Raw genomic sequence first — 17,708 nt, 5'->3', positions numbered from 1 at the left:
ATATAAACCCATGGTGAGAATATTTGAAATTGGGTATGTTTCCCAAGGCAGAAAAATTTTAATAAATTTCAGAAGGGCCTTTATCATCAGCCCTCAAGCTACTTGAAGTTGAATCAAAGCATTGAAAATCCCAATTAATAATTATTCTTTTAACTTTCTATGCAAGGAGGAAAAATGATCATAATAAACAGTATATATGAACATTTTTGTATAAATTAAGGCTAAGGTTATCTTTTCAAAAACTGATATTTACATTGTAACTAAATTTAGGCCAAAGAGTACACCACTTTTCAGACACTTTGTGTTAACCCACTAATGTCAGAGTGAAAGCAAAAATCTGTGTGCATAAAGAGACTGGTAAGCCAGGCAACAGAACATGTTCAGGAATGGACTCTGGGATTCAGCTGCTCTCTCTGCCGCTTCTGAAAGGTGCCTGCTCTCTTTTCGTCCCTGATTCCTTTCTGTCAGAGGCAGGTGGCAGTCTCTTGACCTGCTCGGGTGCGCAAGCACCATCATGTTCTTCGGGGACCTGAAGCGAAGCCTGACCCTGCTGCCCACTCCCAGTTAAGTGGGCTGAGTGGGTTTTTTTATTTCATGTTCACCTAGATCAGCGGCTTTCAACTGGTGTGCTGCGAGGATTTTCAAAACATGCAACACCTGACTATTTGGCCAGAGGCTTTGACAGCTTCTCTGTTAGGTTGTAAAAAAAAAAAGACAATGGCCAACACAGTAATAGGCATCCAGGAGGCGTGAATGCCCTGCCTCGAATCAGGAATGGATAGGTCATATAATAGAGTTGCATCTTATTGGTCACATCATATAACAAGCTTGTCTGATTGGTCGCTACAACAATTCCTTGCACACAAATATAAACACCTGATTTTTAAAAAAGTCACTTTGGAACAAAAGGATAGGTAATTACTATTATGATTTTTTCTGTGGTTCTATCAAAATGATACTTATTTTTGTCAGATCATCAAAGATATATTTTTGGTGTGCTACCATTTTAGTAATTAGTTTATGTATGCCATGAAATGAAAAAAATTGCTGGCCTAAATCAATACTTAATAAATGAGGCAGTCCTGCTTGTCATTTATAATCACCAGCACCTTAGCTTTCAAGATTAACTTGCTCAAATATAAATTCTCAGAGGATTTACCTCGTGGGGTATCACTTTTTCACATACAAAGCTTTGTATGCAAATTTTAGAGATTATTTTAGGAATGTTGGGTTTGTAGTGACCTTCCTTGCCAACTGAAGGTTGTGGATTCGTGTGTCGTAGATCAGAAGTCATGCCTTTAAATATCTGTTTTAAAAACAAAATTAAACAAAAATACATTATTAGGAGAACAGCTTAAATTGGACACAAATGCCATGCTGTTTAAGACTGACTCTGTTTGAGAGGAGCAGGACAGACTACTGAATATCGCTTTTGTGTGTGTTTTCATGAACCCTTCTAAAAGGCTGAATTGTCGCGTTGCTCTAGATAAAAGTTCAACATTGACCTAGCAGAAACAACAATGTTGTTTAGTATTTACTTTGTGTGAAGCACTGTATGAAGCTCTTTGTAAGATCTCTTCTGATATTTAAAATAACCCTGTGTTTATTTTTTTCCATTTTACAGATCCAGGCAGGTAGTGAAGCCCAGATGTTTTAAGTGAGTTATCTAATTTAGTAAGTAGGAGAATTAAGATGTGAAGGTTCAACATTACAAATTCGTTCTTGAGAATGCGTTTTGCCAAGAATGTCGGCATGGATGGATCTTGAGAATATCATGTTAAACTAAATAAGTCAGACAGAAAAAGTTAAGAACCATATGATTTCACTCCTATGTGGTATATAGAAGTGAAAGCAATGAATGAACAAGTGAGAAAAACAAATAAGAACTCATAGACACAGACAACAGCACGGTGGCGGTTACTAGAAGGAAGGAGGTCAGGGTAGTAAAGGGTGAGAGGGGTCAAATATATGATGACAGAGGGACACTTGACATTGGGTAATGGACACACTATGCAATATGCAGGTGATATGGCATAGAAATGTACACTTGAAACCTATATAATCTTATGAACCAATGTCACCTCAATAAATTTAATTTTTAAAAATGTCAGCATGATCCAAGGGACCCAGAGTCAGACACTCAGTGCTTGGCCAGGTCCTTTAGGGGTCGAGTCCTGACTTTTATCTCAGGATCCACAGAATGCCATGCAAAAAAACTTGGTTTCGTGTTCATAAAACACTTAGAGAAAAACTGTAGAACATGACATGAACCAAGTATATGTGAATGTCTCCCTAAAATTAATGACAAATTACATTTACAAGTTCAATGGCATGTTGTAGTAATTATCTGAGTCTTTCACTTTTTATTTTGAATTTATTATAGGTTGCAGGACATCACAAAGATGGTACAGAGAAGTTCTGTGTTTCTTTCACTCATTTTCCTCCACTAGTTACTTCTTACATAATACAGTACAATATTAAAGCTGAGAATTGACATTGGTGTAAAAAAACATAGTTCTACACCATTCTATCACATATGTAGATTAGTGTGACACCATTGCAGCTAAGATACACAATGATTTCATCATCAATTATCTAATTTGAATAAATGCACACTCATTTGGCAAGCATATACTGAAACATAATGTCTAGGCTGAGAGAATAGAACTCCTCTGAATGAATTCAGGTCATTATTTTCAGATTTAAAGTAACTTACCTACTTTTTAACTTACCTACATTTGTTTTTAATATATATGATATTATGATAGCAGGTTAAATGAGCCAGTTTTGATCTCTGCGTTCATCAGTTGGGGGTGTATTGTTCCACTTACAAAGATGCATATACCAGTACTAAATGCTGGCAGTCAGCGATTCCAGATGTAAAACATATTGGGAGATAAAAAATCTATTTTGGTTTTTCAGTTTATTTAAAAGTACTATATAACAAGTCCTGATCTTTATATAGCATTTTATGTTTTCACCTGTTACCGTTGGTGGTAGAGGTGATGCCGTGTTCGTAGAGTCATCGTTGCCATAGAGTTGGAAGGGATATGATGATGATGATAATGATGGTGCTGTGTATTCTCATGGTAGTTACTACTTACTGAGTGCTCACTATACACCATTTACTCCGCATACATATTTCAGTCAATCCTCGTAAGAGCCCTATCAGATAAGCATTATTATCCCTGTTTTAAAGGTGAAGAGACGGAGGGTCAACAAGGTTAAGTAACTTGTACCAGCTTCCATAGCATTATGTGATGTACTTGTGATCCAGATGCACCGCTGACAAATTTCAAAGCTTGTGTTTATAAGCATGTGGTCATGAAAAGAAAGCTGTGTCCTCAAATTATCCACGGGAGATTATTTCAAGCCCTCTTTAAAAACTTCCACAAGTAGTCCTTCTTCCCAGGTTTGTGTGTGTGTGTGTGTGCACGTGCAGAGACTGTATCCCTCTGCTGTAAGAAAAGCCCATGCCTACATTTTTGAGGTCCTCAGTAAAGATAATGAATACTTATTTTCACATCATTTCTGCTTAAATGTAATAATCATATAATCATTTACAAGTAACTTCAGTCCCTAAGAATTTGGGCTCTGAAAGTCTTCACTGGATGTAAATCTTAGCTTCACTATTTATTAGCTCATCGAGCACGGGATGTTATTTAACATCTCTATTCCATAGTGTCCTCATCATTATGAAGGTAATAAGATGAAGATAATAGTATATCCTAAAGTTATTATGAGAACTTTACTGTAAGTTACGTAAAGAACTAAACACAGCATTTAGAACATGTGCTTTCATGTGAGCAAGCAGCAATACAGTATATATATTATTATAGATATTACTACTACTATTTAGATAGTATTACTTCATCCAGAATGAATAATTTTGAAATGACTTGGTTGTCCTCCTTCATCCCATTTTTAGTTTCTCCAACATTTCACTAAACTATGGGATTAAATTAGTCAACATTTTACTAAATTATAGGACTAAATACAGTTCAAGATCTGACCAGTAACATATATAGCTTGTGATTTTATTAAGTTTTGAAGTCACAAAATTATCTGCAATAAAATAATTGTGTAATCATATTCATTCAAACATATTTACGTTCACCAACTGTCTTACCTGTTTTCATGTCTCACAGCTATTTCTTTCCCTTTTGAAGACTGGATAGCATAAAAAGCTGTCTTTAATAACTGCTTGGAGGTCATCTGTATTTGCTGCCCGCAGGTGGAAATCTCCTTCACACAGTCCTAAATAGAAGGTTGTATAATTTGGCCTTTGAGGGAGACAGACCGTATCAGACTTTGATATAATTTATCATCCACAGAGTGTGTTAAGGTACTTTTGATCTTTAAAGGCAGTATCTTTCAAAGTCATGTGCTGCTTACATGTGACCATTGGTCCTTCCTTGGAATCTCAGTACCATGCTGATTTTAATAAGTGAGTGAATTTTTAAGGTGGTACGCTGATGACTCGATTTAATTGAGACACTATATCCTCTTGAAATCCAGTTGGGAAGATCAAATGAGAGAAAGTATGTACATGGTTCTTTAAAAACAACAAAGAACTGAGTAACCATAAGATGTTTTATTATAATAATTGTATAATATTCATCAAACTCTTGATTTCACTGAATATTAAAATTTCCTTGCCTTGTACAAAATTAAGGGGAGAAGTCTACCAAATATGAGCCATAGTGTTTTAAAATGCATTCATATTGTTCTTTGCATTTCATTGGATTCCTTATACTTCTTTATAGAATGCATTTTAAGCATAGAACTAAAAATTTGGTGTCACAGAAAAAGTTGTGGTAATTTATAAGCTTTGGTTTCTAGAGACTTGAAGAAGTTTTTCCATCTTTCTGGTATTTTATTTCTGTCAGTTTGCATTGCTTCTTTCCTTTCCTTCTCTCCTCCTCCGCCAGGTTTGGTTTTGAGCTTTGGATTCAAAGAAACCCCAAAGTCAAAACAAAATGGTCAGAACTGCTGACTCTTGTTTTGTAACCTTTTTCAGTTCAGCGTTCACAGGAAGAGAGGGCACTGACCAGAAATGGGGCCTTACTTCACCCAAAATGTTTGGAAAATTCAGGAACCTTGGACTGCACTTAGGCCAAGATATAGATATATACCAGTACTTCAACACTTTTCTAACTCACTTAAATATAATTTAATGAACTATCACCCTACAAAAGTAGATTTCATGCTTAAAATTTATTACTAATCTGGCAGCTATTTTTGATGAAAATTAAATAATCTAGTTTATATTTTGTATTAAATCAATCTCTTGGCTTTTTAAGTTGCAGGTTCACTTTGGAACCTTACTTGTAAAATGTATTTAGGTGTCTTAATTACCTTTGACATTTTTGAAGATTTATAATTACATAAAATAAAATTATACTAAACTGTGCTTATTGAGTTTCAACTCAGAAGTTTTATAGCCATGTTATAAATCTTTCACAATATAGTGTTTTTATAATGAAATGCTGACAAATGCAATAATAAACACCAATCCGAGGGTCTTAATTGTATGTCCACACAGGAGTTATGCATGCTAGAATCATAGTTGGGTCAATTTCCAGTGCTCATTTTGCCAAAATCGGCTTTCACGCTGGGCAACTGTAAAAGATGATCATCTTGAGGGGCTGCCTATTGATGGCAACGTCTTCTGGTTATTTTTACTTTCCCTGGAAAGCCTGATTATGTCTTTCAAATATGATTTCATTTAGATCTTTTTTTGGTTTATATGTCTCAATACTAATAGTAACCTGATAGTTATGGGGAACTTAGTTTGAGACCAAAAGGCAGTTTTCAGTCAGCAAAGAGCGCAAAAATAAATGGATTCCAAGCAATAGCTAAAATGGTGCATTCCAAGTGTCCAAATAACTTTAAGATTTCAAAAACTAATCATCACAATTTTCCAGAAGTAATTGACATAATTAGGACATTTTTTAACTGGTAGAAGGTATTAAAAAACAATGTCTCCTGACATTTCTATCAGTTTTGTTTAGAAGATAATAAAAAATAAAACAATTTTAACATAGGTTGTATATATACTAAAACAGTGTATTAAAAAGTATGCTGAATTTATGGATCTAATGGGAAAAATTAAAACTATCATGTTGCTTAGTTGAGTGTCAAAATATGGAGGGGCAGTGGATTCATGTTTGAAATCCAGACCATTCTGTGTTACCTCTAGGGATAATTTGGTGTAAGGGGGAAAATCTATCCATTTCTTTGTGTTTCTGATTCTTACTTGGCTTCACATTATTCTATTAATACAAAGATTTTTAAAAGGCCTTCAGAGACTTTATATTTTACCTTCCAAACACATAAAACACTTACAAGGACAAAGCATTTATGAGCTGTAACAGTTTGAAGAATTGTGGACATCATTCTACTAATAATAGGGAAATAGCTTTTTATTTGGAAGTTCTTCAAGTATTCTTTACTATGCCAAAGGGGTATTCACTCTAGGATATTATGTTCTCGCTAAGAATCTAACAGAACAGTTCAGAATATGAGGGAGAGGCTTAAGGGTGATGGTTGTGCTAAGTGAAATAAGCCAGACTGTGAAAGACAAATATCACATGATGTCACTTATAAGTGGAAACTAATCAACAAAACAAACAAGCAAGCAAGATATAACCAGAGACACTGAAATAAAGAACAAGCTGACAGTAACCAGAGGGGAGAGGGATAATAGGGGAAATAGGGGAAGGGCCATCAGGGAGCATGTATAAAGAACACATGGACAAAGCCAAAGGGGGTAGGTTCAAGGGTGGGAGGCAGGGATGGCTGTGGTGAGGGGGTGCTGGTGGTGGGGGGGAAATTGAGACAACTGTACTTGAACAATAAAAAAAGGGTGATGGTTGTATTTATTCTACAGAACCCAGTGATTTTTGAGATCCTTTGTCTACACAGTTTTTTAATTCTAATTTTCAAAGTTGATTCTTTCAAAAAAATATTAATGATTCCTAGAGTTGAACCATTTTTTTTTACTTATTTGAAATTTGTAGACTTTTTAATAAACCATGTTTAGGTTTTAGGACTTTAAGTGGGAAAAGAAGAGATGATTGCATAGTCTCTTTCAGTTTTGAACCCATTCATACTATGTGTAAAATATCAACACCTTTTTTAACTGAATGAATGAGTAAGTGGATAAACATGAGGGATTGATGTATCCACTAGCACTGTATAAGTTGGGAGGCACAACACTATTTGATAATGAAATGAGAAATAATTATTTTCCTTTAATCTATTGAAATGAATAATTTAAATTTTGTCTTTAAAAATGCAATTAGGCTAGTCTTAGTAGCTAAAATGTTATTTAGAAATAGAAAATAAAATGAGTGATTTTACTTTGTAAAACTGATAGAGAGGTCATTGTCCAAATTTCAGTTTATTTAATGAAGACAGGAAAATTAAAAACAAACAAACAAACAAACATGGACTGGTTTTGTTGTTTGGTCTCAGCTGGTTACATTTTTTTTCTTTTACTTGTTCATCCTGATGATCTTGTAGTAGAGACAGAAAATGAAATCCTGGTGAAGAGATACAGTCAAAGTAAGACATCATCTTTGGGAGGGTGGTCATTTCAGAACTAATCCAGTTCCTACAGAGTTTCACACGGCATTTGAGAGACAGGCGCGTCCCTTCAGTGCTGGTGGGAGAGAGTGTGAACCAGCAGAACCTACTGGGGACACCATCTGGCCATCGTGTTCATAGCCACCAAGTTAAATGTTCATTTGACGGGGAGATTTCACTTCTATGTAATATTAAGGGAATTATGATAGGCAGAGATTCATAAGAATGGTCTTTGCATCATTATTTATTTTAAAAAGAAACTGTCTTAGTTATGCACTTGTAAAGGACTGAAGTTCAGTTGTGAAACATCAATGTGACAATAAAATACAACAATCAAAATTACGTTTGGATCACATTTAAAGTCAAAGGAAAAGTGATCATTCCATAATGCCCAGTGGAAAAATATCGGTACTCAAAAGTGTCCCAAACTTGTTCATATTAATTTTATATCTGTATAGAGAAAAAAAAAAACAAGGAAATAGACAAAAATGTTGTGTGCAATGTGGAATGATTTAAATTTTCTTTCTTTTTTTTTAACCTTTGTTTTCCCAACTGTCTAGCATAAGTATATATTACTTCTTAGTAAAATGAATTACATTTCTAAAAGTATGGTAGGAACAGTGTGGGGGCGGGGGCGGAAGGGTAGTCGAGGCGTCGGGGAGAGGGCAGGAAAGAGCAAGATAAAGTGTTGGGAACCGGATTCATCATCCTTCGGGATTTCTGACTTTACAGTAAGACTGGCACTGTTCACTCCTGTTCCTTTCCTCACCTACTGCTCTCTGAAGCCCCCCAGTTCAGGTTTAGCACGTCCCCCAGAAGGAAGAACTGGGGAATGGCAGAAAGTCCAAACGGGAAGAGGCCCCTGAGCGTGGCCCTGCTTCAACCTCGTCTCCAACGCACACATTTTTGCAAAGCAGAGGACCGCGTCTCCTCCTTTGACTGTTTTCCTCCCCTGTTTCTAAGTGCGACTAGACCCAAAGCTGTCTCCCTGCTTTAAAAGTGCGCGCTCAGGGTACCCAGCACTGGGGAAGACCCGCCCTGCCCCGCCACCCCTAGGAGACTGGGGAAGCGCCGGCCCCTGGCGAACGCCGTGGACGCCCTAGGCCCCCAGGAGCGCAGCTGCCTGCTCCCGCGTAAAAGCGCGGGGCTCGAGGAGGGACCCCAACGGGGCTGCTAGTTCCGGGAGAAGACAGAGGGAAGGAGCGAACCAGGGCGGAGAAAGGAACAGTGTGAGGTCGCCAGTCCTCTCGACCCCACTGCCTTCCGCATCCTCTTTCGTCTCTCTACGAGCCTGGGTGACCGGACCAGAGGCAGAGTCCCTTGGCCTCTCCGGAGCCCGTGCCCAGCGCCCCTCCAGGGTCTCAGCTGCCGGATCTGCTAAGCGCGCAGGCCTGAGTAGCTAGCCTGCCAGGGTCGGCACCGCAGGCTCTTGAGACTCAAAAAAAAATGTCTATTTTTAATATCTAATTTTAAAAAAGGTATGGAAGAGAGATTGGACTCGATAGAAACCCCCAAAGTCTGCCGTAGGCGGAGAGGATTCACTTTTCACCCACCGCAGGCAGAAATTGCTTCTCAGTTCGCGCCTCGACGGCCTCGCTGGCTCTTAGGAGTTTTGCCAGGCGCTGCCCTCCCGCCGCTGCCCAGCACACTCCACGGAGAGCGATCGCGTGTATATTAACTCTAGGGAGACTGTGGGTGTTTTGCAATTCCGACCCGAGCTCCAAGAGGCCAGACGTTCTGTCTCGGAACGTCCCTCCAGGCCCTTCAGCTGCACCCACAGCCGGCCCCTGAAACACCCCGAGGCTGCACGCGCCCAGGCGAGGAGGGAGCAGACGCGTCCCTCCCAGATCGGCTCAGCAGGTTTCCTTTTTCTTGCAGCTGTCCAAGAGCTCAGTCATGAAGGAAATGTAGACAATGGCCAGGCGTAGCGTCTCGATCCGGGACAGTCTTTTCTCGTACGCAAAAGTGGGCACCTTCCTCCGCAGCTGGTCGAAAGCCTCGTTGAGGTTGAACATTCGTTTCCTCTCGCGGATGTTGGCTGCCTGGCGCTGGGCATAGGTGATCACTCGTTTCCTCTTGGGACGACCCAGCAGGGAGGTGCCTCTTGCGTGCTCCTCTTCCTCCTCCTCCTCCTCCTCGTCTACTTCACCCTCCTCTTCTTCTGGATCCTCCTCCTCAAAGCGCGCCAGACTCCTGGGTCTTCCCTCCTGGAGCACAAGGCCTCGGTTCCCAAAGTGGACTTCGGGCGCGAAGTCACAGAGGAGAGGGTGCCCGGGGGAGGCGAGGGACAGGTCTGCGACGAAGTCCAGCACGGTGGCGTCCACGCAGCTCTCGGGATAGACCGCCATCGCGTCCTCTTGGCCCGGTGTCTCATCGGTTTCTCGCGGGGAGTGGCGAGACTGGTGATCGGCTTCCTAACAGCCCTGAATCTGATGCGATAGCATCGACGAAGGGCTAGGGGACGTTAATATTTATAACTAAGCTGATAACAGGATTAGTCGCACCGATTGGGAAGTCTGTGACGACGTCCCTCCTCTCGAAACTGATGGAAGGAGACAGGCGTGAGCAAGCCTGGAAGACTCACAGAGACCGGCCTCCAATTCTGCCATCCATTTCGCTGCGCCACCTGGGACAGTTCCTTCTTGGCAACTACCCCCAGCTCTTACCTGCTGTGCTTTTCGTGTCTCTCCTCACCCCGCGGCCAGCTAATATTCTTCAGGCTCCTTATCTCATGTAGTTCTTTAATTTAGAGTTGGCGTTTCAAAGCGAGGATGTTTTCCACCTCTCTGGCTTCTCCTTGGCTTCCGACTCGGAGTTGTGAACCTTGCCGTGTGACGCTGCCAATGAGTGTGAAACAAGTGCATGTGCTTTTAATGATGTCCCGAAGAGGGGCCCTGCCCGCCGCGGGGTGGAGGGGAGCCGTTTGTCTGGTATCCCGGTGCAGCGGCTACTGAAAGGCAAGATCTTCCATTAGCTTAAGTAAGCACGGTTGAGGGGCCCAGAGCGCATTCCCCAGAGTCGCTGTTGGAACCGGCTTTCTCCTTCCAGGGCTTTGTAAACATCTCTCCTGCCGCGTTACAAACCCTGACTTCGAAAGTCTGTTTTGTCGTAGGCAGCCTAACAATTCAGATACTTGACTTTCCTTTCCCTACCCTTATCCCCTACTCATGTAAAGGAGAGGATTTTACTCCAAGGGCACAAGTTATGATGGCAATAAATTGAAAAGGGGAGGCTCAGCATATTTTCTCAGAGCTTGCTCTAGTGAATAATCCCAGCGTGTGTGTGTGTGGGGGGGGGTGGGGGGCGCTAGGCAAACTCTTTCCACCACCCCCTAAAATAACTTCAATATCCTTTAAAAAATGTGACTTACCCTTTGGTAAATCCATGGGTCCATCAGCCCACCTTCTGTTGAGAAGTCTTTCTGTTGAGAATTTTAAATTGCTGATCGGTATTTGTGAACAAAGACAAATCCTAACACTTCCATCTGGCTGGTTTCCCTCATTGGTCTGCACTACCCAACAAGACATAAGAGCAGAAACTATACTTTATTGAATTCTATTTATGGGAGACTTTTGGTTATCCTTAGATAACTTTTTTTTACATAAAAAGAAATTCAAATTTGGTATAATGAATAGATCATTTTACTGACTTCATATTATCTAATATTTTAACAAAGGATTCATTTTTCCTTCTTTATCAGTAACTGTATTTAATTATTCAGTCTAGGGAATTTTAAAAAGACACTGTGGACAGAACAACTTGTTAGAAAATCATTTTAAAGATGTATTAGAAGACATAGCTGGGGGAAAAAAGAGTATGAGCAAACAGTTGTTTACTTCAAGAGGGAAAAAAATCAACAAGCACATCAGTTCCTACTAAGAAGGTAAGTTGCAACTATGATGCTTTGGTTAGTACATTGGACAGCTCCCAGAAACCGCCTATTTCTGACAGGTGAGCTCAATTCCCCTTCTTCCTAGATTCCCAGGGTATACTTCCAGATACCGTTCAAGCAGTGCCATCTAGAATTCTTTTTCTTTCTTTTTTAACCCACTGTGTCGTAGCTCCTCTTGCTCTTTGGTCTTTTAACTAATTTTATTTTTCCTTGCTTGTGTTTACTCTTCACTCTCCAACTTTTACTGTGATAATGCAGGCCGAGAAGAATTGAAATGTACATTCCTAAAAGAGGTTAATGAGAATGAGATCTTTTGACTATGATTACTTATTTTGTTTTTACTAAATATTCAAAAAAGTCTGAAAAATAAAAATGAATTCGACTTCCAACAGTAGCTGAGAAATAAATAAATGGGAGCATTAATTTTTGTTTTGGCAAGCAGTGACACGCTTTCTAACTCTTGTATAACTTAATGTGTTATTACATTTTTGGACAAATTTTATAGTTGATTTTTAGTTCTTAAGTTTTTCTAATGACATATATTCCTTTATAAATGCACACATACGTGGATTAAATACCTCATATGGTAAGAATCTAGTTCTGCAACAAAATGCTTTAGGGCACCTAATGAAATGAAACATGGTAAAAATTTAAACTTAACACTTAATAAAATATATGTCAGACACTATCATGTGATGCTAAAGAACCACTTTTCTTGGACTAAAATTCTTTATTATTTTATCCAAGGCAATGAATATTTCAACAAGCACACCACAACAAAGATTGTGGCAAAATTAATGGGACCTACATGCATAATTAATTTCCAATATTAACATTAAAGTATTGAGAAATTTGTAAAAATGTCTTTGTAGGTATGTCTTTAGCATAATTTTAAAACCCTTTTTTAAATTTCATCATAAAATCCTAATGTAGACACTTCTGTTTAATAATTTCAGTTTACCTTATAACATTCTATTTCTGGTGACAATATTAAAGCAAAAATGTTAAAATCTAGGTTATGATTCAGTATACTTTTTGTTGATAAATATAATCAATTTTAGAACACAAATAAGTGAAAGTGTTTTCTCTGCCTATTTTGAAGCATCTACTTTAAAGATTGTTTTTGTGAATATTTCATTCCTTAGTAAACATAAGCAAATGTTGTATATTTATAAAATACTAAGTAGTTTAAAACAGTTCATCCCATTGGAAGGAACTATTATTTTCATTTTTAGATTTGAAAGTTAAGGGAGAAACATTTCAAATAACCCAACTGAAGACTAAAGAAGGTAAGTTCAAACTTGTCTCCTTTTAGTTCTAAGCCTATAATTTATAATTATTCAGTTATCTACAAGGAGGGTTTTGTAAAGAATTTGATAAACCCTCCATAAATTTTGCTCAAGATGTTTCAGGATATAATCATGAGATAACAATTTTGCTCACTTTGTTACCTCTTTTAACTCTACGGGCCATCCCAATTAAACATTAAACATTTTGTGTATGCTATTTTCTGTATTCAGAATCAAATCAGAAAAAAGCAAATGACCAAGAATAACTTGAGCAGTGATTCTTAAGGGGGCTGAAGGGTGGAACTGAGTGGTAAGGAGAGAAAGGTAGATTTAAAATTATCTACAGTAAAGCAGATACCTAACTCTCCCAAATGTGTTAAACCTTCACTCTCCCTCCCTTTTTTCACATCCCTTCCTTTATTCTTACAGAATCATTAATTTAGGGAAAGTGATAAAGTATAACAACAGCAGACTATGGTAATGTTTGTAGAGAGAAAGGTCTAAGAAACACTCCCTTAAGTCACACAATGAGTGAGCTGTGTCCTTTTCTCACTCAGTTTCAAATTATGTATGGCTTGTGGCCATTTTAGAGTTAAATGGCTGATTTTAGAGTTAAAAGAATATATATACATCTACTTTATTTTTCTATTTTAGGTTGACTTTTTTTTGCAGTTGAGTATGTATTTTAAAAATCACCAATTATATATATATATATATATATATATATATATACATATAGCTTAATGAATTTTCATAAAGTAAACATACTCATGAAACTAGTGCCCAAATCAAGAAATTGAGTACTCAAGAAATTGGAGATGATAAACAAATAGATAAACCTTAACTGTATCACTTGAGACTATTTCAACCTCCCCTACAACATTATACTCAGTCACTAGCCACTCTCCAAAGTACCACTCTCTGAGGTATTATTCTTGACTTCTAAGATCAATTTAGCACATTTTGAGCATTATGTAAACATAAACCATACCCTGTATACTCTTCTGTGGTTTCATTCAAGATTTTTAACTAAACTCATGCATATTATTTTCACTGCTAAACAGTATTTCATTGTGTGAATATATCTTCTGCTGTTGATGGGCATTTGGGTAGTTTCCAGTTTTCAGATATTATAAGTTGCAACGATTTGGATATTGCACATATCTTTGGTGAGAACTTTTATGCATTTCTGGTCAGCATACACCTAGAAGTGGAATGGTTTATGTATATGTTCGACTTTAGTAATTACTGATAAATCACTTCCCAAAATGGTTGCAACAATTTACACTGTCACCAGAGATGTATTAGAATTCATTTCTTCACATCCTTATCAAAAGTTAGCATTTTCAAGCCATCCTGAAGATGTGCATTGTGGTTTTGATTTGCATTTCCCTGATGACAAATGACCTGCTCTTTAAAGTATTAGTGTAATTAGGCTCTGGGTGAATTACAAGTAACTAGGAATAAGAAGAGGCAAAGTTCTTTGACAGAGCAGAGTTCTACTCTGCGAAGTGTTTCTCATTGTCAAAATCCATTCATTCATTCAAAAAAGAAGGCAGCTGCTTGGAGAGGCTCACCCTTTCCATCCTAATTTCCACCTATACCACCTTCTTTTACCATAGGGAGTTCTGACAGGAATTGCTCATTGTTCTCCAGGATGTACTTACTCTGCCTTTTAGTGATAGGCCCACCCACACATACTTTAGTTGGACATTTCTGCCCCACCACATTCACAGCAATGGGATAAATGAGAAGCGAAATGTGCAAATTAAAGTTGCCCTTTTGAAGATGAAAACATTTGCCTTCCACTTGGTCTGTTGCCCTCTTCCCACAGCAAGGAATGTGGGTACTTGGGTGGTGAGCTAGCACTGACCAAGTAGACATCACGCCATGCCAGGGGGTGGATAAGCTGTTTTTGGGAAAAGACCAGCTGGTACATATTTTAGGTTTTGCAGACTGTATGATCTCTGTCACAACTAGTCAGCTCTACCACTATGGTGTGAAAACAGCCATAACTAATACATAAGTGAGTGAGTGCGGCAGAGTTCCAATAGAATTTTATGTACAGAAGTAGGTGGCAGGCAGAATTTTGTTTTCAGGCTGTCATTTGCTGACCGCTGCCCTGGAGGATAGCAGAGCAATAGGAGATGGGGTCTATAGTGATCTAATGCAGTGAACTGCACCTCTCAAAGAGAGAACATCAGAGGAAGACCATACTTCCAGCACACACCAGCTTTCTTATTGCAGTGGTGTGTTTCTGCCAGCAAAAAGATTACACAGCTACATATGCTACTTTACATCTATTTTAAAGTATCATTTAAAAAAAACTGCTCAAATAAGTTTAAATTTTTTATTTTGCCTCAGGTTTTTCCTATTCACATGAAATGTTTTTCCTCTTAATATGAAAGTTAGCCTTGGGACAAATCTATTTTCCAAATTTTTATTGGTTCTTACATTAGTTGTTGTTTGAACCCCCTCCAAATTCTTCACTTCTCTTTGAAAAACTTGTGGAAGTTAGAGAGGTGTGAGGGAAAAAATATCCCTCAGGATGTTATAAACTACTACCCCTAAATAACTTTCCCTTTTTCCCTCATTTCCTATACTATATTTTTTGCACAGTATTTTTAATAGTGACTTTCTTTCAAAATAAATATAGGTTTGATAGTCATCCATAAATCCATAAGTTCTGTGTACATTTGGAGTTTAAACACTATATGTGTGATTTTGCAATTTAATAATTTTTCAAAATTTTTATGTCATCATACTCTTTATTTGTGATATGGGGGGAATCTTTTTTTAAACATTTTTTTCTTAAATATTTTATTTATTTATTTTTAGAGAGGGAAGGGAGAGAGAAAGAGAGAGAGAGAAACATCAATGTGCGGTTGCTGGGGGTCATGGCCTGCAACCCAGGCATATGCCCTGACTGGGAATCAAACCTGCGACACTTTGGTTTGCAGCCCACGCTCAATCCACTGAGCTACACCAGCCAGGGTGATATGGGGGAAATCTTAATTTTAAGTTAAAATGTGTAACTGCCAAAAATCAAACCAGTTTTAACCTAAAAAAGTGGGCCATTTAATTTGGTTAAACCTAATATATTAAAGAGCACTTCCACTTAATAAGAAAATGAAATTAAATATATTAAAATTAATATTACACATGAATGTACTACTTGCATCAATATATACAAATTATAATGTTATTCTATCATATACTAAATTTATGTTACTCTAAATTTAAAGAAAATATACACATTTTTCAACAATTTTTTATTGAATGCCTACAAGTGCTTGGTCCATGTGGTAGCATTGATTTAGGAGTTTGGTATACATTAATGGATGAGATAGGAAACACAAACAATTCTTTATTGTGTTGAAGGTTGTAAGTGTTATGGGAAAAATGCTTAGTGTAAGTGGGGATCGTAAGTGCTGAAAGTTGGGTGCAAGTTGCTATTTTTAATAGAGTTATCACTTAAAAATCTGATTGGAGGTGATATTTGAATTCTGGAAGGTGGTAGGGAGGCAGTTAAGAGCACATCAAATGAGAGTGTCCAGGCAAAGAGAGCTGACAATTCAGAGAAGATAAGGAAGAAGGACTCCTGGGATGCTGGAGGGACACCATAGAGGCCACAAGAGAAAGAACCGAGGGATGGAAGGAGATGAGGTCCATGTCGTCCTGTGGGGCAGGGTTGCATCACGTAGGGCCTTTTCAACAATTTAATGACATTGGCTTTTACTTTGAGTAAGATGGGCATCCACTGGAGCCTTTTGAAGATTTACTTACTGTTTAAAAAACCTGTTTGGTTCATGTGTTGAGAATAAATCTACAGGGAACACAAAGGAGAGAGGGAGATCTAACCAGAGGGTTTCTACAGTCACCCAGGTTTGGAGCAGTTGCTGTGATACACAGTGGTTACATTGGGGATATATTCTGAAGAAAATTCAACCAGATTTGCTGATTGTATGGGGGTCGGGGGAGAAATGGTCAAGGGTGATGATCCCAAGGTTTTGGTCTGAACAACTAGAAAAGGTGTCATGATCACAGAGAAGAGAAAGAACCCAGGAAAAGTATCTGGGACAGCATGAATATCAGCTTTGCGTAAGTTGAGTTTAATTTTATTATACAGTCAAGTGGAGACACTGAGGAATTCTCTATCTCTCTCAGGGTAAAAGTCATAACCATGTCTTAAAAGGAGCTATTTTACATGATACACTATTTTCCCACACTAATACCTGTGAGAGCGCCTGTCTTATTTCCCTCCTCCTTCACTCTGCTTTAGCGATGTTGATCTGCTTGCTGCTCCTCCAACATGCAGACACATTACCTGCCTCAGTGCCTCTGCATTTTTGTTGCCTCTGACTGCAGTACCCTTCTCTCAGCTATCTGTCTCTCTCTTAGGTCCCTAGATAATGCCAGCTTACCAGAGAAGCACTTCCTAACCCCCTAATATAGACCTCCCTCCTCTGTCTTGCACTCTCTACAGTTCACAGAGCTCTGACACAGTATATATTTACTTGTTGACTTGTTAGCTTTCAGTTTCCCTCATTGGAATATGAACTCCCAGGGGTAATTATAGAAGTACACTGCTTGGATTTCTCTTTCAACCACAAGGATTGCATTAAGCCAACATGCTCCCACTGTGGTGTCTTAGGGACCTGCTGCACCATTCAAGCTGAGGCCACACTCTTTCTGGTCAGCCTCAGCATGAAAGGAATACTAGGGCCTGGCCATTCTACCCTGTGTGGGACATCTCAATAGGTAATATTTCTATATAACTCCCTATCGTGTTTGTTGTTTTTTTTTTCAGCTCTGCATCACAGTTTGAGGTTCTTCCTGTGCAGAACCCATTCTTCTCCTCTTCCTCCTTCTTCTTCCTCTTCTTCTTCTTTCTTCCTCTTCCTCCTCCTCCTCTTCTCCTTCTTTCCTTCCTTCTT

The 17,708-nt window shown here is 38.5% G+C and overlaps 1 protein-coding gene across 1 annotated transcript; it reads right to left on the bottom strand.

The window, feature by feature from the left end:
* Positions 1–9,443: 9,443 nt before the first annotated feature.
* FERD3L (Fer3 like bHLH transcription factor) lies at positions 9,444–9,938 on the bottom strand. Its single transcript, XM_045827250.1, has one exon. The coding sequence runs from the start codon at positions 9,936–9,938 to the stop codon at positions 9,444–9,446; it is 495 nt and encodes a 164-aa protein (XP_045683206.1).
* Between the last annotated feature and the right edge of the window lie 7,770 nt (positions 9,939–17,708).

This window comes from Phyllostomus hastatus, unplaced genomic scaffold (assembly GCF_019186645.2).
Source record: "Phyllostomus hastatus isolate PE091 unplaced genomic scaffold, TTU_PhHast_1.1 phas_scaffold_78, whole genome shotgun sequence".
Taxonomy (NCBI): Eukaryota; Metazoa; Chordata; class Mammalia; order Chiroptera; family Phyllostomidae; genus Phyllostomus; species Phyllostomus hastatus.
Note: the sequence above shows the minus strand (reverse complement) of the source record. Positions and strands in the feature narration are given on the sequence as shown.

Coding starts and splice junctions, on each gene's coding strand:
- FERD3L (XM_045827250.1), bottom strand. CDS start 9,938: ATGGCGGTCTATCCCGAGAGCTGCGTGGACGCCACCGTGCTGGACTTC.